At 32.3% G+C, this 22,932-nt stretch overlaps 1 protein-coding gene across 2 annotated transcripts; it reads left to right on the forward strand.

The window, feature by feature from the left end:
• Positions 1 to 4,201: 4,201 nt before the first annotated feature.
• LOC130645786 (uncharacterized) lies at positions 4,202 to 22,690 on the forward strand. 2 transcript variants are annotated; one of them, XM_057451883.1, is made up of 11 exons: positions 4,205 to 4,657; positions 10,976 to 11,163; positions 12,523 to 12,677; positions 12,743 to 12,938; positions 14,143 to 14,270; positions 15,418 to 15,816; positions 16,805 to 16,981; positions 17,308 to 17,436; positions 18,164 to 18,250; positions 21,604 to 21,669; positions 21,971 to 22,690. In XM_057451883.1, exons 2-11 carry the CDS (start codon positions 10,989 to 10,991, stop codon positions 22,115 to 22,117), a joined length of 1,659 nt encoding a protein of 552 aa, XP_057307866.1. In that variant the 5' UTR covers positions 4,205 to 4,657; positions 10,976 to 10,988; the 3' UTR covers positions 22,118 to 22,690. The 2 variants fall into 2 exon arrangements, with proteins under 2 accessions (XP_057307867.1, XP_057307866.1); XM_057451884.1 differs by lacking the exon at positions 18,164 to 18,250 and having other exon boundaries at positions 4,202 to 4,657.
• Positions 22,691 to 22,932: the final 242 nt, after the last annotated feature.

Consider the following 22,932-nt stretch of genomic DNA (forward strand, 5'->3'; position numbering starts at 1 on the left):
GAGTAGCTTGCTTTATTTTCGCTAAAAATATCTGTTTTGAATGAAGTATGTAACAAATTTCCCGCCCACGATTGTCAAAATAAAAACAAACATATGAACGAATTTGAATTCAACTCTGGTGTGTATTATTCCCATTGGGAACTTAGGTACAGTAACGTATAAAAACTAATTACTCCCTAGTGATGATTGTAACATCTTCCTCAATCAATTGTAAAAATTAATAAGAAACAAGTTTCTTATTTCAGAAATAGACATAGAATATAGTAGTAAACGATTCTTAATTTTTAAAGATTCTACATGTAGGTTTCTTATAAACATGTTTCTTATAAAAAAAACAAAAAACGTGTATGTTAACATTCACTCGCCAATATTAAATCGCCGTCCATATTAAATCGCCGTCAATATTAAATCGCCGTCAAGGGGAATCGAGGCCCGGTTTCCCGCACAAAGTTGAGAGAGCTACGGCGCTTATTATTATTTGATTTGTTAACTAGCAACAAAAACAATCAATTGGTTTTTTTTTTTCGGTTCGCTGATGAACCTTCCTGATTATGAATTGAACCTCCACCAAAAGAATTTTTAAAAATTGTTAAAAATAACATCTGTAGCATTAAATTATGAAACAATGAAAAACGATTTCTGCCATCAAAGTCTTCACGAAATGATTACAAATGTTGCATCACGAGGTCAAGTGACAACAAGACAACACCACATAGATTGAAATTTGATTTTATTTTCGAGAATTTGAAATATCAAAAAAGTTAGTTAGTTAAGAACTCTTTAAATAAGGTGTCTTTTAACCCCTTTCGGTATCAATTAATGTTGTTTACAGCAAAGAAACACCTTAAACCTAAAATTGTATTCTATAAGAGCTGTACTTAACTTTCGAAACCATCTTTTTTATTAACTATACATGTGTTTTGGTGAGCACTCTTGTCTTTAGGACTTCTTAATTTTAATATATTATGAAAAACCAACTCTTTTGTCTCTGCACTGCAAAATGCAAATTGTCAGAACTTTCGGTATGTAAATCCGTTAGCTAAAAACAAAAAAAGTCCTGGGAACAAAGTTGGGGAGAGAGCCTTGACCCTCGTCGTACATATGACGAAGTTGACCGGTGATGGGGGGTTAAGAAGTAGTGTGAGAATGCACAACGCCATGTAAAAGCAGTGTATATAAACATAGTCATAAGAAAAAATATGCCTTATTCCATGAAATTAACGCGGTTTTTTTAAATTTGCGTTCATTTAACGACCGTTAATTAAATACAGTGTTAATTTAAAGATTGTTATTCTACGACTCGTTAATTATTATAATACTGTTATTGGCGACTTTTTTTAAAAAAAATTTATAAAAGCCTAAAAAACATAAAAATACAATTTTTCTTAAAAAAATTTCTAATATTTCCTTTTCATAGGACGATAACTCAACGATGTTCTCTTTTTCACCGATCTTTTTTTAAAAAGCTTTTCTATCATCATCATACTCTGATCCAAGTGGTAAATTAACTAAAAGCACTTTTTCTTTCAAATTTTTTGAATGTTTAACATTGTCTTTCCAAACAACGAAAACTTTCATTGATTTTAGCCAGCGAAGGCGGAATCTTTAAAATCGCCTGAGGAGATAGATATAGAGATAGAGAGACAGATAGAGACAGCGCAGCTAGGCTGGACGCCCAAAACTTATTTTTTTTTTTTTTTTTTAATTTATTTTGCCGTTGTAGAATATACAGTTTTCCGTAAGAATAAAATACAAATCTTAAGCTATTATATCGTGTAATCTAAAGATAGGATTGCATATGCTAAAAATATTAGCTAGAGAGGTAAAAAATGGCAGGAGCGAGAAGAAGGCTATAATAGCCTTTTCACCAAGCCCCCAACCTATATAAAAGGTTAGCATTGAAGATGATGAGGAGTTGTGTTATATGTGTCGTACGTTGTAACTGTCGTGTGTTCTAAAATAAACATAGATTGTCAGTAGTCAATAGTTTATGTTTTAGTTTATGTTTGAATTCGTTAAGTGATGTAATAGTTTTCATGTCGTTATCAAGAAATGTATTCCACAATTTAGGTCCTCTGCTAGTTATAGAGAACTTTGTGATTGTATAATTAATTCTAGGTTGAAAAAAACTGTTAATTGAAAATCTGGATGGATATTTATGTTGTATCTTCTGAAACATATCATTAAATACTCTTGGTAACACATTGTTTTCAAGCTTAAACATAAAAATAAGAGTTTGATAAATGTTTAGTTGGTATAAATTCAGTACACTGATCTTTTTGAATAACTCTCTGGAGTGAGTGTACCTGTCAACATTTAAAATAATTCTGATTGCATGTTTTTGTTTATTTTGTAATTTTGTCAATTTTGTAGCGTTGGTGCTGCACCACGCAATATTTGCATAATTTAGATAGCAATGAATGAAAGAAGAATATATGTTTTTTAAACAATTCTGATCTAGAACAAATTTTGCTTTAAATAGGATGCCAATATTCTTTGCGACCTTTTCTTCTAAAATATTTATATGTTCTCTCCAAGTAACATTTTCATCAAGAATAACTCCTAAAAATTTCATGGATTGTGCTCTTTTTATACTTATATTATTAATAGATAAATCAGGAAACTTCAATGGCATATCATCTTTTTTATTGTGCCTGTGAAAAAGTGTGTACTTTGTTTTAGAAATATTTAGGGACAGTGTGTTTGCCTTAAACCATTCTGATGTTTTTACATCTTTATGTGCATAAAACAGATTTGTATCATCTGCAAATAAAATTGAATGTAAAATATTCGAAGCTTTGTTTAAATAATTTACATATATAAGGAATAAGAGTGGTCCTAATATGGAACCTTGTGGAACTCCACAGATGATTGTTTTGTAGTTTGTACTTCCACCGTCAAAGGAAATGTACTGTTTTCTATTGGATAAATAACTTTCAAACCAGCGAATGTTGGAATTGCGGATACCGTAGTTTTTGAGTTTTTCTAGTAGAATTTTGTGATCTACGGTGTCAAATGCTTTGCTTAGATCTATAAAAATTCCTAGCATGTACTTGTTTTCGTCAAACGCCTTTGATATTTCATTAACAAGTTTAACTATTGCATGATCAGTAGAATGGCCTGCTTGAAAGCCAAATTGTTCATCAATTTTCAGGTTTATTATTTTTCTTTTAAAATTATTCTTATAGAAAAATGAAGTTTATGTAAATTAAGTTAGCTATGATTTACAGTTTCATAATAATCAAAAATTGAATTTTAAAATTTTAGAATATTCAATGATTTTGTTTCCCCATATTACTCATTCCTCTTTAAAGTTCAGATTATTGCTAATGCCGGAAATCTTTAAGCCACAGGGCTTCTTGTTTTGATTTTCAAGCCGCCTTGTAATAGAGGAGACCGCTTCATTACCGTGAATTCGACTGTTGCCGTGTGATATTGCATATTCTCAAATTCGCGTTAATTAAATGCATTTTTGAAAACAACGTTGTTCAATCGCGTTAATTAAATGCTTTTTCAAAATAATTTCATTGAAGCACGTTAATTTCATGACCGTTAATTTAATTCGCGTTAATTTCATCACCGTTAATTTAATTCGCGTTAATTTCTTTACTCGTTAATTTTATGGAAAAAGGTAAGCGCTCAAATATTTTTAAAATTTATTCAAAAATTTTTATAGCAGGTGAGACACACCTGTTAAAAATGTAAAAAAACTAGCCGGTAATAATTCCTCCTTGGGATGAGGCAACAACAGAACTTTTCCTCATTCTTGTCCCCAGAGCTATTCGAGATTAAAACCTCGAAAGTAGATGCAGTGAACATAGATCTTTAATAATAGGCCAATCGGTAGCTTTGGACCCGTCTGGTCACGTGGTTGAACGTGACCAGACGGGTCCAGAGCTACTTTTAAGGTTTATCTCTAAGAGCTCAGGGGCCGATAATGCTAGCTACTTAACTTAGTTCACTTTGAAGGATATTAGCTACGTTCCTAGATTATGTATTGTCTCAACAAATATTTCTTTTCTGAACGAGAATAGTTTGATAATCCCAAAAATTTTTGCCTCCGTAGTCTGATCAGTTCTGTCCTACTTAGGATACGAGTAAAACTTTGCACAGTTGTCCTATTTTGGGTGGAAACAAAATGTTTTTTCGTGTAAAGCGAAAGTATAAATTTTCTTCTCTCTTATTAACTTAACTGCAAAATGGTGAAGCATTTTCTAAAAGTTGGGACAAATCAAGTGATTTGTTGGTGAACAGAAGCGTTTAAATTAAGTAAAGCTAGCTAACTACAGCTAGCTAGCTAGCTTATTTGTATTACATTGTTCAGTTTTACAGACAGATATTTGTATTAAGTTTCGTGCACTGTCTTGTCAAAATCATTTACTTCTATTCTTAGTCCCTGCCTCAATGTTTAATTCATAATGTTTGTCATTTTATATATCCCAATCAGCCTTTTATATTTTGTGGTTCAATTTTCAGGAGGGATTCTGACCTACAAAACCTTAGGCATGATGGAGTTGAGGTTGTAGACAAAAGACAAAAGAAGATCCATACTCAAGAAAATATATTGCATGCCTAGATAATTTAGGCTGCTGAAAAGTACTGCAATACTACCTTGAGGACAAAAATTGTTGTTGATTGAATTTATTGCAATTTGAAGGTAAAGAATTGATTTTGCATGTATGTACATCCTTGCAACTTCCCGGTTTTGCATTTTTTTGGTCTTTTCCAGTATATAGTAGGTAAAATCAACTTCTGGACTCCAAACGCTGTTGTAGATTAGTGGTTATAGCTCTCGTATTCTGTACGGGAGACCGGGGTTCGATTCCTCTTGACAGCGATTCAACATGGGCGAGTGAATGTTACCATAGCCCAGGGTTAACCCAAGCCATGTCAGGGAAATTGGGGAGATGGCTCCATGTGTGGGCCGTTGGATGTTGTCGGGAGTTGTCTAGTAGAGCGTGGGCCCTAATTGGGTCTGTGTAGCTCAAATTGAGCATTAAATACTCTAGGACTCTCCATCTAAGCCATGGCCCCTCCTGGAAAAAATAGACAAGGTATATCCCTCGATATTAGTGAGGCTAGCCATTGTATATAAAATATGCACATCTATCTATCTATCTATCTAAACTTCTTGTCTGTCTGATAAATCGTTGTCATCTCTCGAGTAGCCTATCAATTAAAACTCTGAAGGTAAATGACATCTATGTATAGATATTGTGGGAAGAACTGAATTTTTATTTTACTCCAGCATCATTGGCGCAATGTCATTGAATAAGTCTTTGAGTTTACTGCTGCAGTACGCAAATATAATTATATATTACAGAAGATTCTAAACACCAAAAATTGCAGCAGATATTGTTTTTATGAGTCTGATAATCCTTTTTATGTCTTCGCAATCACAGTGTGTAAGAAGGAAAAAGGGAGCCAGTTGGTCATTTACTGAGGAAAAATGTGAACAAGAAAGTTTTTTATAGTTAAAGGAGCAACTATTAAAGCCATTCTAACAATTCATAATAATCTGACACTTGTATCAATATCCTTCCTGTAACACAATCCCAAAAAATGATAGAGTACACATCCACAGAGCCAGAGATAAAGAGATTTTGGGCTTTTTCTAAATATTGAACAAGACAAGAAAAAAATAATGATAACACATGTAATATTAGCCAAAACAAAAGGGAGAAAATATTGACGAAAAAGAAAAAAGTGAAACAAAACATATTTGTAATGATTAACAAAATAAAAATAAAAAACAGGCCTTTTCAGGAAAATTTTAATACGTGTGTGCCAAAAAGCACGCCTCAAGTATTTTAGGTGTGTTTTTGGGTGTGCTGCACTGGTTAACTTCTTATAAAATTTGTCATTTTGCAGGTGCTATCAATAGCACGCCTAAGCCATTTTGCGTGTGTGTGGAGGTGTGCGCGTGCTATTGCACGCCTCTCCTGAAAAGGCCTGAAAAAAGCACCGATAAAGAGATTGACTGAAAATGTATGGACAATAAATATAATTTGGCTTTATTTTCCACAAATTTATTGGAATGTTTATTTCCATGAAATACCAACAACTTCGGAAAATTTTGACCTCAAAGTGTATACATTTCGCAACATTATTGTGTTTTAAAAATAATTTATTGATTTTGTGGCACTAATTATTGCAATTTTATTAATTTCCATCAACATTTTTGTCGTTTTTTCTCAAAAAAAAAATCTTTCATGACTACCCCTGCATTTTTTGTATATTGAAATTTTAAATTTAACAATTTACAGTTGACATTAAATATGTTCACATTGATAGCACTTTTATATTTTTTGAAACATTATATAATTATTGCATTTTGACATGGTTTTATGATTTTTCATATTAATTATTGCCATTTTAACAACAACCGAAATAATATGTATGTCCACAAAGATTTATGCCACAACAATTTATGTTGTCAACAATTTATATGTCCTTAATGATTATTGTCAGCATGACAAATAGGCTTTGCTTTCGCTCGGCTCGCTGGCTTGGGTCCGCAAACAGTTAAGGAAAAATAAGAGCTCAAAGAAATGGAACTAATAGCATGTGTTCTTTGATTTTTTTTTCTTTAGAAAATAAACAGGGAAAACCAAAATTTAGCCTGTAATAGCACAGTTCATTTTTTCTTAAATTTTCACCCTTTGATATTGACTGTATATAGTTATGAAGTTCTTCATATTCTTCACGTCTTACTATATCTTTCTATGTTTTTTTTCAAATTTAAAGTTGTTCATTGTTTACTTATACAGCAACAATATTTTTTCATAGTTTTCAATATAGTTATCAATGTTTTGTTCCAATTCTGTCGGTATGAATGATAAATGTCATACTTACTTCTTCAATACACCTTTTACGATAATTCAATTGTACATGCGTTCCTATGGCTCTTCATTGTTTTACAATATCGGAAGAAAGGAGGTAAAAAAGTTTGATAGAGACGAAAACGTGTTTTCTCCAGTTTTTTAACTTTCTTCTTATCAATTTCTTTCAAATTTTCAGGAAACGTTAATAATAATAAAATACAACTTATGTATACTTTTCGTTAAAAACAAAGCATGGCAAGAAAAGCTATCACGAAAGAACCTGTTTTCTCCTTAAGCTTAAGGGAAATTTTTTTAAAAAAAATTTTTTTTGCTTATGAAAAAAAAACAGATTTTTTTAATGGTGAAATTTTTATGCTTAAATTGTTTCTGGAAGTATTTTTATTCATAAATAAACAATGTTTACTCATTAATAATTTTTGGATTGAAGTATGATCTATACCAATGAATGTTTTCGATTCAGTGTCCCTACTCTTTAATGGGTCAATCATGTCACAAAACAAATGGGGACCAATTGAGAAAAGTTGTCTAAGTTTTTGTTTTCAGTCATATTCACTTATAAAATCTAAACAGGTGCACAGAAGAAAAAAATATTTGAATGAAGTTCATTACCATTCTCAAAATAAAACCTGCAAGCAGCGTGCCTAAACTGATTGTTACTATGGTGACTTAGCGAAGTCATGCGGCAAGTTGTTTATCATTGAAAATTTGTAAAGCTCTTTTTCTTGTGTTCATTTTTTCGCGTAGTAGTCATACTTACATTTTGACTTTCTTTTGCATAACCAGAAAACTTTGCGTAGGAGAGTGGGTTTAAAATCCAGCTAAATAATATATCCCAAATGGTTTTTCGATTTTTTTTATTTTGATAACTCTGACGAAAGTTAATTGTCTTGGTAACTCAGTAAAAACACACTTATTAAAAGAGAATATTGTATTATGACACAATTTTTTGCATACAACATCATTCACAAGAAACGCAATTTGTAAATTCGGGATGCCGGATGATAAATAATCAAAGTAGGCAGGACAGATAACACAAGTTGCCAATAATCATAACAAGGTAATCACACCAAAATGCTTGCCCACGGCAAAGAGGGTAATTACCCAAGGGTATGCACGTTATGGTTGCCCTTCACAATATTATGTCCTCATTGATCATGTGTTGTGAATGGTTTCCAAGGCATGACCCAAATCTCTTCATGCAAGAATTACATTCTCATTTTCTCCATTCACGAGGTACATTACACTACTGATACATTCATTTATCTATTACTACTAATTGTTAACTTCATTATTTATTTACTTTGTTAATTATTTGCTATGTTTATTTATTGTCATGCATGAAGGATATTTATTTCTCTTTCTTCTTCAATCATGAAGGTACACTTTCACTTCACTCTAAACAGATAATAACACATGGTGCATTTCTGCACCCAATAAACATGTGCTATCAAATAATCATGAACTAAAGGTAGCATGTCCAAGTTGGTCCGGTATTGCCGCAGCGTGCGTTACCACATAATATAATATAAGGATTCATAAAATGGTGTGCCTCGCGGTAATGATAATAAATGATAATAATATCAAGTAATAATAAGATACACAAGCCAGCCTTGCACATGCATTTGTCCAAATTTTTCACATTCAACTTTTCACATTCTTCTGTAAGTGTTGAAAATCGTAATGTTTTGTTCATAAGGTTTTATTCTATAGCGACTTTCGAATACTGCATAGAATATATATGTTTTTAGACTGGACTATTTTGAATTTAAGTGTGTTAACAAAAGTAGTGAATTATATTATTACAGTACCGCTATCAGGAAGCCTAACATCGTGATCGTGTATCATGCGCGACACCCACGATCCACGATCCTATCGTGTCTGTCATGATTATAAAAATATTAGATAATAGATCCCGAAACTATTGTGGTGATCATGTTCATCGCGATGGATCATGAAAACCACGATAGTTTCGCGATGGAAATCACGATTCATTTATGCAAATTTCTGTTTTTCTTTGATTTGCAAAAGCTCTCCTAAATTATTAGAGTTGCGAAATACGAATAATATAAGAAGGCTAACACAAATGTTTTTTTAGAAGCCTATTTAATTGATTTGTTTTTACTTATGGCTGCACTAATTATTATAGATATGGTTAAAGGAATACGGCGAATTTATATCTTGCGCTCAGTAGCTTTTTAGTACCTTTAAAATTCAAGCTTTTTAACTTTAAGCTTTTTATAGTCGTTTTTTGAAAAATTAAACTTGAAAAAATAACTAAAACAAAATAATTAAAACATAAAAAAATCATTAACAAAACAGAATATTATTTTCAGTAATGATTTTCATGATCCATTGCTAGCGTTGTTATCAGCCACCGTTCAACTTCGTAACTTTATTTACATTAAATATTTTTAGTTGCACAAGTAGTAACAAAGTTTAATAACTTAAATACTAAAACACTCAAGATTTTTCGGACAAGTGTTTTAATTCCCGGCCGTGAACGTGAACATTGATAGAACATACCCTTCAAGTGTTCCCCACGCTGAAATTAACAATTTCTGTGGGGTGTACAGGAGTTTTTTTTTTTTAAAGTTCTAAGATTTTAAAGATTTAAGATCGCACGCGTGGTAACTTTGATTTTTCGCCTGCGTAAAATTTTAATTTCCCGCTTAAATTTTTTTCTCTTTAAAATGGCTATAAGCATTTAATAATTTTTGTTTTGAAAAAATATAGTTTCTACAAGTGAATGAAAACTAGTCAAGAATAAAACCTATCGCGGACATATATTTTGATTGAGATTTTTAAGATGTGAAGAGGTCGTTAAACTTCAGCAAATGTAAACTGACTAAAAAGAGAATACGGTGATCTTTTTTTAATTGCTTTTGATTTAAATTGTTATTAAAGCAATAAAAATTATATAGCATTTCAGTGAAACAATTGCATCGTGACGAACACGATTTTATTTTTTATATGATCGTTAAACTCATGATGCATCGTGACACGATAGATCGCATCTCCCACTATGGCATTATTTCATCTTTGAGCACAAAGATCGTGGGTGTCGCGCATGATAGACAATACACGATGTTAGGTTTCCTGATAGCGGTACTGTACTAGTATTTAGGCCCGTGGAAAAATCCATTATAGATACCGAATAAAAAAACAGCGAAATTCATTGTTCTTTTCGTCAATGTGTTTTGTTGTTAATTTCATTCAAGGGAGAATAAATAAAACCAATATGTTTTTCATATAACAGTAGACAATAGACACAGGTTTAAGCGAATATTAAAAATTAATTAGCCATGACTTTTGTGTAATAAATAATAAATACATTATTGCACAAAGGTTTTTATGAGAACAATAAAATAAATTAACCATGACTTTTTTAAAACACAAATTTTGATTCAATTTGAAAAGAACACAAAAGACAGAATAAAAATAAAAGTTTAGCAAAAGTGACATTCTGTTGCGGCTGATTCTTAAGAAAAAACAACACATCCACTTTGCCTGTTGCAGACAGACAGACAGACAGACAGACAGACAGACAGACAGACAGACACACTTAGCGTATTATTATATAGATAAGAACACCAAATCAAAATTATTATTTTTTATCTTTAACTTATTTTAGACAGTTAACAAATGCAATAACAACTGATTACCCCATGCTGTACTAAAAATATTGCCCTCAGACATTGCGCTGACCTCACAAGCTCATTCAACACTTAGGCCTTGGGCGATACCTTCCAGTACATAATCGGTTATTATTGTATTAATCCTACTTCTTATTAATCCTGCTATCTTTTTATCACAACAACTTTGCTACCATTGACAAACATCAATTTCCTATTCATATAACATAAAGCCTTCTGTGTCTATACGCTATAAAGAAAATATGATCCTTATGAACAAACTCAATATTGAATAAAAGTGTTGAAATTTGAGTAAAAAAAGCACTTTTTTTTCTCTAATTTATAATTAGCTCTATGAGGGACTAATACTTTATGTACTGGCATAATTATGCTATACCCGCTAACTTTTTCTGTACTACAGGCTATAATTTGCCTTCCCTGACTGAAAAAGGTGTAGCAAAAGAAATTTTTCTTTACACCCAAATTTATATTTTTTAGCCCTTAGAGAATAATGAATGAATCAGATGATGAAGATCTCTTCGCACCACAATTTTTACAAAACCATAAAAAAGTTATAAACGAAAAATCAAAGATTTCTTTGGCATCTTTATTAAACGAGAAGAACAAAGAAAGCAGTATAAAAAAAGCATCTGAGGATATTCTTCACTTGGAAAATCAATTTGGAGGTAAAACATTAAAGTGGTTAGCAAATTAGCAACTTGAAAAGTCAAACCTTAATGTCATTTTTATTAATTGATTACAAAGAGAAATGTTGACTACCATGTCATCAATTAGGAATTTCCCTTATCAATGTTTGAGAGACTAATGTTTTCCTTTTTTCTTGATTATTGCTGTAAAATAAAAGTAAAAAAAAAAATAAGTATTTAAAACAGATCTTAAGAAGCTTAAATATACATTAACTTTAGTTACATAAGTTGATTATCTGCGTTCTCTGGTATTTCTGTGCCACTGACACCCAGTCAAAAATGTGTTGCAAATCGATTATGTATTTCTAATACAAGCTCTGGTATATAGAACTGTTTTGTTATAGCAAGCCAGATGTATCCAGCAATACGCAATAGTACTTGTTTTCACAATGTGGTAGCTAGGCAATAAATTTATAATTTGCGAGTACATGTGTGAGTACAAGTTGAAAAACGAAAATCTATTGCCACATTATGAACAGCTCCATGGCATATTTTTTCGTGAAGTTACTTATTTATAAGTATCTTATAAATTAATGTATTGAAAGTGTGGGAAGAATGATTCTAAAGGTGTTGTGCTAATAATGGTTTAGAAGGTTGATAAATTTGCACGTATATACCTTGAACAAATTTTTTGTTACTTTTTTATTATTTTAGAGCCGCTAATTGTAAATAGATTTATATTGATAAGACTATTGACACAAAACTTTGTGTAAAAACATATATACAAGCAAATTTAGAAAATGGAAATAATATGGTAAAATTGTAACAACACAAAATTCCTTTACTTGTTACGTTTTTGTCACTTTCAAACCATTTTAAATACAAATTTTGTTTAAAAGTACCTTTGATAGTAACAACATTCACAAACTAAATTGTTACCTCTTATCATTAAAGGCTCATACAACCATGAAAATCAGTATTTATATCAGTATCAGTAAGATGCCCTTTTCCCCCAATGTTTCCTAAACTGGTGAGGCATAATAAGAGCACAGGGAGCATTTGTATCATTTTTGATTTTTACATCCATAGCTTTTTTACAATTCTATCACTAAAGGATATTTATAGTCTTCGTGTTGCCTATTAAGTATCTTTAGAAGGATCTCAGCATTGTGTATGTGAAGAAAAAAAAACTTGACAAAAGACGACTAATCAAGTAACTCATGATTTAAATGTCAAAAATGTCAAGAAAATGGCGTATTATGTTACATCGAGACCTTTTACCCATGTGCTAAAAACTGTATTAAAAACATGTTGTTAAACATTTAATTTGTAATATTTTTTTAACCGTCTGAAAAATGTATTCCTTTTAATCAAAATTGTGTGCATATTCAATCGTAGAAGCAGATCTACTTAACCTGGAACGAGAAATAGAGGATGATGCAAACATTCTTGAAGCTTCCCAGATATCGCAGGATCTTGATTACTCACAAGATGTACCAGAAGAAAACGTTTTCCAAAACTTTGATGATAAACAAGAAAGCAATTTAAAACAGGTATCAGTGGTGTGAATTTTCTTAACTTAGTGTAAACACACTACTAGTAAATCTTTTAACTTTAGTTGACGTCACAATTTCAAAATGATTTTCCAGACACATTTCCTGGTGTAAAGATCTTTGTTTATCCAGTAGAATCATTTGAATTAAAGTCTTATGTTAATGTGATAGTTAAATTTGTAATGGGCCCAGAAGAACTGGAGGATGCTGAAATTGAAGAAATGGATAATCCAAATTTTCTTTATGATATTCTCAATGCTTGTGAGTGTAATAGTTTTTTTATTAAATCTATGTTGATACACTGGTGTTTAAAACAATAGTAGCTATCATCCAAGTTATGGAAAGGAGGCACCAGAAAAAAAGTAAAATGTTGGATGACACATTGAAGATTTCAGCAGTATCAGGGTTCGATATAAAGTGATTCGTGTTAAGTTTTTGAAATATAGGTGTCTAGATTGGCGGAAAATGCATTGTGGCCAATTTATGTTGGTGTTGGATTTATTGAAAAAAACCCTATTTTTGCAGTGTTATATTCTTTTTCGTTTATGTTCAATAGCTAGTTGAAGCTGGCATTGAGGTTACATGCTAACACTTTAAGCCCTGACGTTTCGTTGATTTACGATCAAATCAGCATCCCCATTTGGAACTATGCCACAGGAACCTGACACCCCGAAGAGCCAGACAAGTCTAAACGGATTCGCATTATATTCAACTAAACTGCGGGAAAGTGCGCACCAACGCAACTATATATGATAGCCAGAACGAGGGAGAACCTCAATTGCCTTATGACAAAGTCGTAACTTTCAAGCGAACTCTCCTTCTTTTGAAGAAACAAATAAACAAACCAATGTCACTTCTGAGAAATGATTTTCAAGTAATTGTTAAGTACTGAAAACAAGATACAACAGGATCTATTCAAAGTTCGTTGGATTGGAATGATGAAACACAAAAAAATCGTTTAAAAGATGTTAACCTAATATTCCCTTGAGAATGTTTTAAAAATAAATCATCGTTTAAATTTATTAGTTTGTTGTTAAACATTATACAAAAATTATACACAAATTAGACAAGTATCGTAATACATCACATTTCACCTGCAAAATCACATCTAGCACATAGTTTTCTTTAGCTTGTGGCTGGTGTAACAAAACATCCAGCAATTACTCTTTTGTCAAAAATTGAAAAATGGCTGCTCAAATAATTTTAGTTTGTTTGTTGAGAAATGATGATCATCTGTTGTTTTAAGACATAATTCCACATTCTGGAAGATGCATTAAAAAGCAAGTGTCACTAAGTCAATAACGTTTTGTCGAAATTTTTTGTAAATATCAATTTTTTAATTTTAACTTTTGGAAAGTTGTGATTAAAATCAAAAATCTGTTGCATCTGCAACAGTGAGATGCTGAAACATACAAGTGTTTATGTTCGTTATGTTTTTATCTTTTAAATTTTCTAATCACTACAGGTGTACCTGTTAATGGAAAATTTTCAAGTGAAGTTTGCAAGTGTTTTTGGAAAGTTACGTATGGTTGTAATGACTATAAAACATCCCAGAGTGCACTTCGTGTTTTAACAAATTATCTCTTGAATAATGTAAGTTCTATCATTTTTCATGTTATTATTTTGTCCATCATCAAATAGTTTTATACTTTTTAACATTTATTACTGACATGTGTTAAGATTTATTTTTATGCTTGTCCACCTGCAAACTATGTCCTTAAACAAAAAAAGGCACTGCTACCTCTAACAGCGGGTTGTGGGAGGGACCAAAGTGGCATTATCTCTAAAATAATAGCCATTGTTTGGGTTTTCCTGAGACTCTCTGCACATATGAAAGTATTTTTTTGAAGTTTTTTTACAAAACAATTTTTAGTGTTCCTCACACTAAACATTTTTTAAACATTTTGCCATGTTGGTTGATCAAGTAATGAAAGTTATTGAAAGAGTGATTGATAAGTTACTTAGAGAAACAATTGATATAGATAAGATGCAATTTGGTTTTGTTCCAGGGCGTGGCACTACAGATCCAATATTTTTACTCAGACAACTTCAGGAAAAGTATTTAGGAAAGAGAAAGAATTTCTATTTTGCCTTTGTAGATTTAGAGAAAGCTTTTGATAGAGTGCCACGTAAAGTTATTTGGTGGGCTATGAAAAAATTAGGTGTGGATGAGTGGCTAGTTACGATGGTACAGTCTATGTACAGCAATGCTAGAAGTCGTGTCAGGATTAACGATTCACTTAGTGATGAATTTAGTGTGAATGTTGGTGTACATCAGGGTTCTGTACTTAGTCCTTTGTTGTTTGTTCTAGTCTTAGAAGCGCTGTCGATGAATTTCAGAACAGGTTGTCCATGGGAGTTATTGTATGCAGATGATTTGGTTCTCATAGCAGAGTCGATGGAAGAATTAGTTGAAAAGTTTGAGAAGTGGAAGAAAGGACTAGAAGAGCTAAGGGTGAACACATCAAAGTCTAAAGTCATGATTAGTAGCATTGCAGCCAAGTGTGACCTTGTAGTTGGAAAGTGGCCTTGTGGAGTTTGCAGGAAAGGGGTTGGTAGTAACTAAATTTTTTGTCAGACTTGCAAGCATTGGGTACATAAGAAGTGCAGTAGTATTGGTGGAAGGTTAGGACCAGACATCCAGTTTGTATGCAATGTGCAAAGGTGAGATTATAGAGAATGAAGTATTTCCAGCATTTCATTGCAAAGCGACCTGCAAATGCTCACTGTTGTGTTTCAGAATGATCCTGATATTTGGCTACCTTCATTTCAAGATTTTATTGATGTTTTGTTATTCTTTGGAGCTGATGTCACTGTTTTAATTCCTGAAACCTCACCACCTCATCTCCTCACCTACAGAACAGTTAAAAAAAACAATCAAGAAAATATATCTGTTCACTCTAACACGACTAGAAAATCTTTCAACACCAACTTGCATAATTTCACGTCGTTTGTGAAACTGCTCACAATATACATTCAGACATTCCCATTGCGTTACGGTATTGATGAATTGAATTCTATGCTTCTTCTGAGTTTTCTTTTCAATGTCGAAAAAGTTTTGCAAGTTGCATTGTGGGATATAAAAGTTTTAATTGGTGCATTGTTGGATGCATACAGTGCAACGCAATGGAAGGAAGAGGTGATTTTATTTATTTATTTTGTTATAGTTTTATTCTTGTTGTTAATCATCATTGCGTTTCTTCTGTCTCTCAATTTTAAAATTTCTTGTACATGTCTCTACCCGAACAAGAAACTACTTTTTAAAGAGTGTTGTCATAAAATGCTTTTAATTTTATATCGAATGATATAAAAAAACTCATTTTAAAAATTATTGAATTAAACTTAATTTTAAAAACTTTGCAAGACTTAAATCAGTCTTGAAAAACCTGGAAAAACACCCACAAAAGCTTACTTCTTTAAAATCAAGATGGATGTTTTTGTCTTTTTAATGTCAAATTGACATTTCTGGTAAACCATCAAACCGGTTTACAAATAACTACTTGTGTTTTTCCCTTTTCATTTTTTTTATGACTTCTTATGATCTTATACTTGCACCTTGATGTTTTGTTATTAGTTAATTAGCTTTATTTTCCCAGGAGAATATAAAGTGTTGCCATGACAATCTTTTTTTCAAGTTGATTGAAATTTTGCAGGATATTTTCCTCTTTTAAAAACAATTATACCTTATATTTCTTTTTGTAAATTATGATGTCATATTAAGAAATAGTAAATATCACTTATTTTAGAACTGTTACGTGACATTCAATTTTTATCAATCTGTACGTAATATAGACATGAATTCCATGTAACAATCGTTTGATAGTCCCAGGCCTCCTAAATGTTGCGCTTTGGTATGTAACTAAATATTAAGGGTAGTTCTGTATAGGCCTTATATACGTACTCGCAAAATTTTATTAAAAACTGTTGTTTAGGTCCCAAGTTAGGGTTCGAGAAAAAAAATAGGGAGCCTACGACGAGAAAATGAGTGCCAGCACAGTTCTAAAATATCTGGTAATATCTCGGTCTTCTTATGAAGAAGCTCTTATGAAAATACTTATGCATGCTTTAATGAAGAACAATTGTAAAAGTTTTTTGAATTCTAAACAAATAAAAAGTTTGTGTTATAGATGCATGCTATATGTACATCTGTTTCATCTATGGATATACATCACAGAAACTTGTTGCAAATTGTGGAAGCTATACCTCCGACACGTCGTGGTGTACATTTTCAACAACAGCTGGCCTACCTTCTTGTGAATTTGATCCTCAAAAAAACTACGATAGAGGCTGCAGAAATTATCTTAGTAAGTGTTAACCAAATTCACTGAGGCTCTTAAAAAGTTCTGGAACAAATTTTGATCCAAATTTTTGTCATTTATTCATCTCAAGCAGCTACACGATTTTTATCCTCATCCCCAACTTTGATTCCCGATTCTGCTATTTTAATTACTTTCGTGCGCAATAATTTGTGTCAAAGAACAAGTTAGAGGCTTTTTACCCTACCGAAAAAAATACCTAATACCGAAATACTGAATATGTATTAAATATATATTAAAAAATGCAAAATCGGTTTTTTTCTTTGTAAAATCTTGTGATTGATTACATGTTTAAGTCAGTTATGCATTTTTAGCCTCGTCACGTGATGTCATTACTGCAGTATATTCGTATAGATGAAAACACAGATTATTTTGAGTTATTTTCTGCGTGCTCTATGCTGTCAAGTGTTTTGTGTGTTGATGATGTGGCGTCATCAGAAAAGGTTTGTAATTTTCTGTCATTCAACATCGGCATCGAAATACTTGGTCAATAGGCTGTTAAGCGAACTTACACTCATTTGATAGTTTAAAGTTGCTTAGAGAACCATTTGCGCAGGATGCTCTAAATTAATCAACTGACAGCGGTAACAGTTCAAATTTCGGTCCTGCAGATATCATCGCTTTTGGTAGCCATTGCTCTTGACTCAGGGGCGTAGACAGAAAAAAATAACCTTAGTCGAACCATAGACCCGCAGGGTCAACATCGCACCACAGCTGCGGTAATAACCAACTGGGTGTTTGAGGGGCGTTGTGAGCCTCCCAACGGGTCCGGAAGCCAACGCTTTTTTACGCCCTTTAAGCACTGAAACGCTATAAAACCGACTCTCTGACGTACGCGATAGACGTTAAGTATTGATCAAATTGATCGAAGAAGGGGAATAAATGAAAACATAAAATACATTAAAATCTTTATCATCAAGGGTGTAATCAAACCAGCAATAAGACAACGCAACACCATCATAATGTTTTTAATAGATTGAAAGTTATTAAAGCAATAATTAAAATGTTCATTCTTCTTTTTCATATTTAGCACCAAAATAAAGTTTTCTGCAGATTAGAAGTCACCATGCATGATTACCTCATAAACGCTAGTACTCCTTACTCTCACTACCTATATCATCTGGAAGTTTTTTGTCAACATATTAATTTCAGGGAATCATTTTAATTTAGACGAATTTATCCAACATTGCTTCAAAACTAGGAAGCCTTCATGCGAGCATAAAAGAATGTCAAGGTCGTTATCTTGATAGAACTAAGGTAATGTTGATCAGTACGTATGTTTTTATAATTATGTAGGTAACCTAGGGCAGAATATTTGAAAAGATGCATAAATCACTTTTTTGTTATGCGATAAAGATCAAATATTTGTTCACACGTAATCATCTTGGTTATTAATTTTTGCTACTCAATTATGTTCAAGGTTATAAATGATAGCCGACTCAAAGAGGAAAATGATTTTTGTATGTAGTTAAAAGATTCTTTTGAAGTTTTTTATTTTCTTTTTCTTTTTTGTCTTCCAAGTTTTTAGATCAATGTCTTGTGATCACAAAAAAGCAAACAGCAAACTTGAGAAATTTGTAGTTTTGTAAAAGAGATCGCATTTGTAGAAGAGGGGTCATTTTTTTTTCGTGTCTATTAAACCTTCAAATTTTATTTTTTCTTAATAATTTTTATAGCATTATATAGGTAATCATATAGGCTTTCTAAAAATATCTACATTAATATATCAAAATAAAGTTTTGGTGAATTAAAAGCATTTTAAAATATCACACCTTTTTTGTATACTCACGCCTTAATCCAGACAAAACCTGCTCTCTTGTTATAAAATATAATCTAATAGCTGAAATATCTAATAGTAAAAGGTCTTAAAGATAATTAACTCCTATATATACGGTGGCACCCGAGGGCCAAAATATGCTGATATCAGCAGCAAATATCTGAAAATCATAAGGCAAAGCCACATTTTTTCAAAATTACCCAGAGTTCCTCGACGTTGTCCGTCATTTTGGCTAGCGCTGAAACTTGTGACTGAGACGCGGTTGCTTGAAACTAAAGACATGCAAAGAAATGCCATGAGTAGTGCAAGGGAAAGAAGAGGAATTCTTAAGTAATTTTTTTTCATTAGATTTGCAAGAATTTGGGGTACCCCACAATGAGAAGTAAAGAATAGAAACGCCTTTCCGATGTCTGATGATGAGGGATGGTCACATCTGGATAATATTTATTTTGTGATTTTAAGCTACCTAGCCAGTACCATGCCAGCACTCCAGGGCACATTTGTTATTAAATAATTAAGTGATAAAGTACAAGAGCTAAATATATTACTTTAATGTAGCTAGCTACACAAAAGGTTTTTCAAGACATTTTGTCATTTTAAATAAAAATAGCTAGGTAGTTATTTGGACCTCCCATAGCAGTGAACATTCAAGACTTGAGTATATAGCTAGTTAGGTATGCAAGACATTGCATGTTGATAAACATGTTTCCACAACAAATTGAAACCTATATTTCATAAATAAATTTCTGCATATATAAATAATTTTGTAGATTTTCAGTTTTCTTTTATGAAATAACAAAATTTGGGAGAGTATAGCCAAAAGTAATATTTGCTTGGGAAGACCTGGGAAGACCTAAAGTCTTCAGGTTAAGACTTAGCGTAAACTGTTTCACATGGAGGACACTTATTGTAATGTATTACAAATCCAGTGGAGCGCTTATAGCATTAAGGGTATACTATCTTTTTCATAAACCAACATTGACAGGACTTATGATAAAGATAAAGCCTATTGTTGCTTCTGCAAAGCAGTTGTTTAGCATTTTTCATTTTGCATAAAAAGTTCCTGTGAATATTCAAAAATTAATTGTGAGTGGCACCAGACTGGGCGATTAGTGCAAAGTAAACGTGTGGCAGATCCAGGTAGACAAAAAAAAAACTTTCTAACCACTTTGTATTTACACGGCATAAAATTTACATTGTGTAATTTGTGTAGCTGGATAAGGTATTTGGTCCTAAACCTGGGACACATTTTATCTGTTTGAATTATTTTTAATCCTGAGAATCACTTAGATTATTTTCTATACACATGGCTTGTCAAAATTAATATGCTGTCAAAAAAAGTTTATCGGCTTCTCCAAAAATGGCTAAAATTCTCAGAAACTATGAAAAAATTTTGGGTTCATATCATCAAACAGGTCTAAAACATATAATACTAAGTTTCAAGTCATTATTTCAATTTTTACTGAAGTAGTAGGTCTTTTAGTATAGTTTTAGCATAGTTTTTCATACCGCTGACACCAAAATGGCTACATATTTTAATAACAAACTTTTTCTCTTGATGTGTTTTTATTTTCCTGCAAAAGTTGTTGCATAGCTTATGTATTAACATTAGGATAAGGACGAAAAAGTTACTGTGAGACATGGGTTTTAAACCTTAAAAATTTCCAGCGAGAAATTTGAAAACTAATGAATGACAAAATCGCAAAAGTTTATCTTCAAATTTTTATTTTTTGTTAATGTAAAAGTCATCCACATGAAAAAAGTTTCTGATGCTTTTTATGAAGAAATTTTCCATATTAGCCATATGGGGTAACTTGATGAACAATGCATTTTCCTGCAGGTGTTCTTAAATATGTGTAGTAAAATCCTAAAAAATGTGATGTAATTTTCCTCTTTAAGTTTTGACTTTAAACCCAGCTAAAAAGCTCAGCATTGAAATAGATAGATAGATGTGCATATTTTACATGGCTAGCCTCACTAATATCGAGGGATATACCCTGTCTATTATTTCCAGGAGGGGCCATGGCTTAGATGGAGAGTCATAGAGTATTTAATATTCGTTTTGAACTACGCAGAACCAATTAGGGACCGCGCTCTACTAGACAAATCCCGGCAACAGCCAACGGCCCACACATGGAGCCATCTCCCCAATTTTCCTCACATGGCTTGGGTTTACCCAAGGCTATGGTAAAATTTCACTTGCTCATGTTGAATCGCCGTCAAGAGGAATCGAACCCCAGTCTCCCGCACAGAGTACGAGAGCTTAACCACTAATCTACGGCACCACTTATCCTTTTATGCTTAGTCTAGCTAGCTATAGCGAAAAAGTTTAATATTCAAACTTGACCTATTTTACTGAGTATTAAGTAATAAATGCTAGTTTAATCCTAAATCTAGCTATAAGGTAGCTAAACTACCTGTAAGAACAACATCAAAAAACATCGAGGTTGTTCTCTTTTGTAAACAAACCCATTGGTATTTTTGTAATAAGTACCAAATTTTATGTGTTCATTTCTTGCGCTTATGAGTGTATTCAAAGTGCTCTGTACGTAAGTCCTAAAAGTATATGTCATTGGCTCACTCTTTACGAATGACACCACGTAACAAAGGAAAAGCATGCTTTGCTATTTCCCGTAACCTATACCGAGATTTGGTTGTGATATCAGAATTATTTGTCTTTAAGATGTTCACTTGCGCTGCTTTTTGTAATTAGCTCATTTTGATACTTGCTCTACACTGAAAAGAACTCAGACATCTTGAAATGAGGCACCGTGTATTTCTCTCTGTTCTTAAGTCATGTCTTAGTGTTTTAAATGGAAATTTTATTTTTTAGGTGAAAGGTGTGTTACTTCGACTTGTGAGCAAGTATACATTCGCTGCACAGAACTTGCAAACGCAGGTGATTATTAATGTTTGTACTAAACTCGATTTTTCCAACGTGGCTGATTGTTTCTGGCTGAGTTCAGTAAGAAAGTTGAAAGTTCAATGTGGAACTTGTGAATGTAAATTGACTACCAGCAGATCACTACTTTTAATACCTCGATTTTTGTTCACATGTTCAAAACAGTGTGTGGAGATTTTCTGTGGAGTAAATCAGAAATTGATAATTGAATGTCGAGAAAAGGGAAATAAACATTTTTGCAGATTTCTGATAATGTGCGTTGTAAAACTTTGAATTTCAATTAAAGCATTTTTTTTAGAGCCATTTAGACACTTATTTCGAAAAGGCAGATTCTGATATCAAAATCGAAAATCTTAAACAATCCTTAGAAAGTGAAGATGACGGCGATAGTGATGACAGTTCGAATGATAACAGTACCTTGCCAAAGAAATCCATAGGCAGATAAATAGCAAGAAAATTGGACTGAGGAAAGATCAACACAAAGCCCGAATACTTAGGATAATAATAATCATAGAAAATTGGCGAAATTCAATGTGGCAATAAGGAAATTAAAAAGTTTTCAATTTCACAGATCGTCTGAAGTCATGCATGCGTTACTGTTTAAAAACATGTCTGAACTCGACAGACAATATTATACCGTGTGAGACCACCGAGTTTGTGTTAGCTTCCGTAAGACAATGTTGGAAAAAAGCAAGGAACACGACAAACTTTGAAATACTCAATTAGTGTGACAGAGAACGAGCTATAGTAAATTTTGTACAAATGTATTATATATGTAAAGTTCTACTGACTAAATGTACGCCCTTATTTGCAAATTTAGTGTCGATAAAGTGTCAGCAATGCCTTTTCTTGCGCCACCAATTATGTCCTCTGTTGTAGATGCCAAAGTGAAAAATGCATATTATTTTTTCGACTGCAATGAACATACTCCTGGTTATGTATTTTTCAAATTTTCTTTTTATATAATTCTGTTTTTTATTTTGCGCCTTTTTTACGCTTAACATGGTTAAAATCTAAACTTGTTTATTTTGAAGTGTATATTTTTTCGCGGTATTTTCTCGGTATTATTCTGTTTTTTTTGTATAAAGTTAAATTTTGGTCCTAACCTTCGGTGGCATTTGATCTTTTGTTTTCTCCAGGCCAAAACAACGGTACTCTTGGGATTGGGAAAATCATTTTCACTCTAATCGCACTTGTCAAGTTCTCTTGTAAATATTTACAGTGGACAGTAGAATGTTAGGTTAAATGGTTTGATACATA

This window comes from Hydractinia symbiolongicarpus, chromosome 5 (assembly GCF_029227915.1).
Source record: "Hydractinia symbiolongicarpus strain clone_291-10 chromosome 5, HSymV2.1, whole genome shotgun sequence".
Taxonomy (NCBI): domain Eukaryota; kingdom Metazoa; phylum Cnidaria; class Hydrozoa; order Anthoathecata; family Hydractiniidae; genus Hydractinia; species Hydractinia symbiolongicarpus.

Coding starts and splice junctions, on each gene's coding strand:
- LOC130645786 (XM_057451883.1), top strand. CDS start 10,989: ATGAATGAATCAGATGATGAAGATCTCTTCGCACCACAATTTTTACAA. Junction 12,939..14,142: donor TTATGATATTCTCAATGCTT/GTGAGTGTAATA, acceptor TAATCACTACAG/GTGTACCTGTTAATGGAAAA. Junction 21,670..21,970: donor CACAGAACTTGCAAACGCAG/GTGATTATTAAT, acceptor CATTTTTTTTAG/AGCCATTTAGACACTTATTT.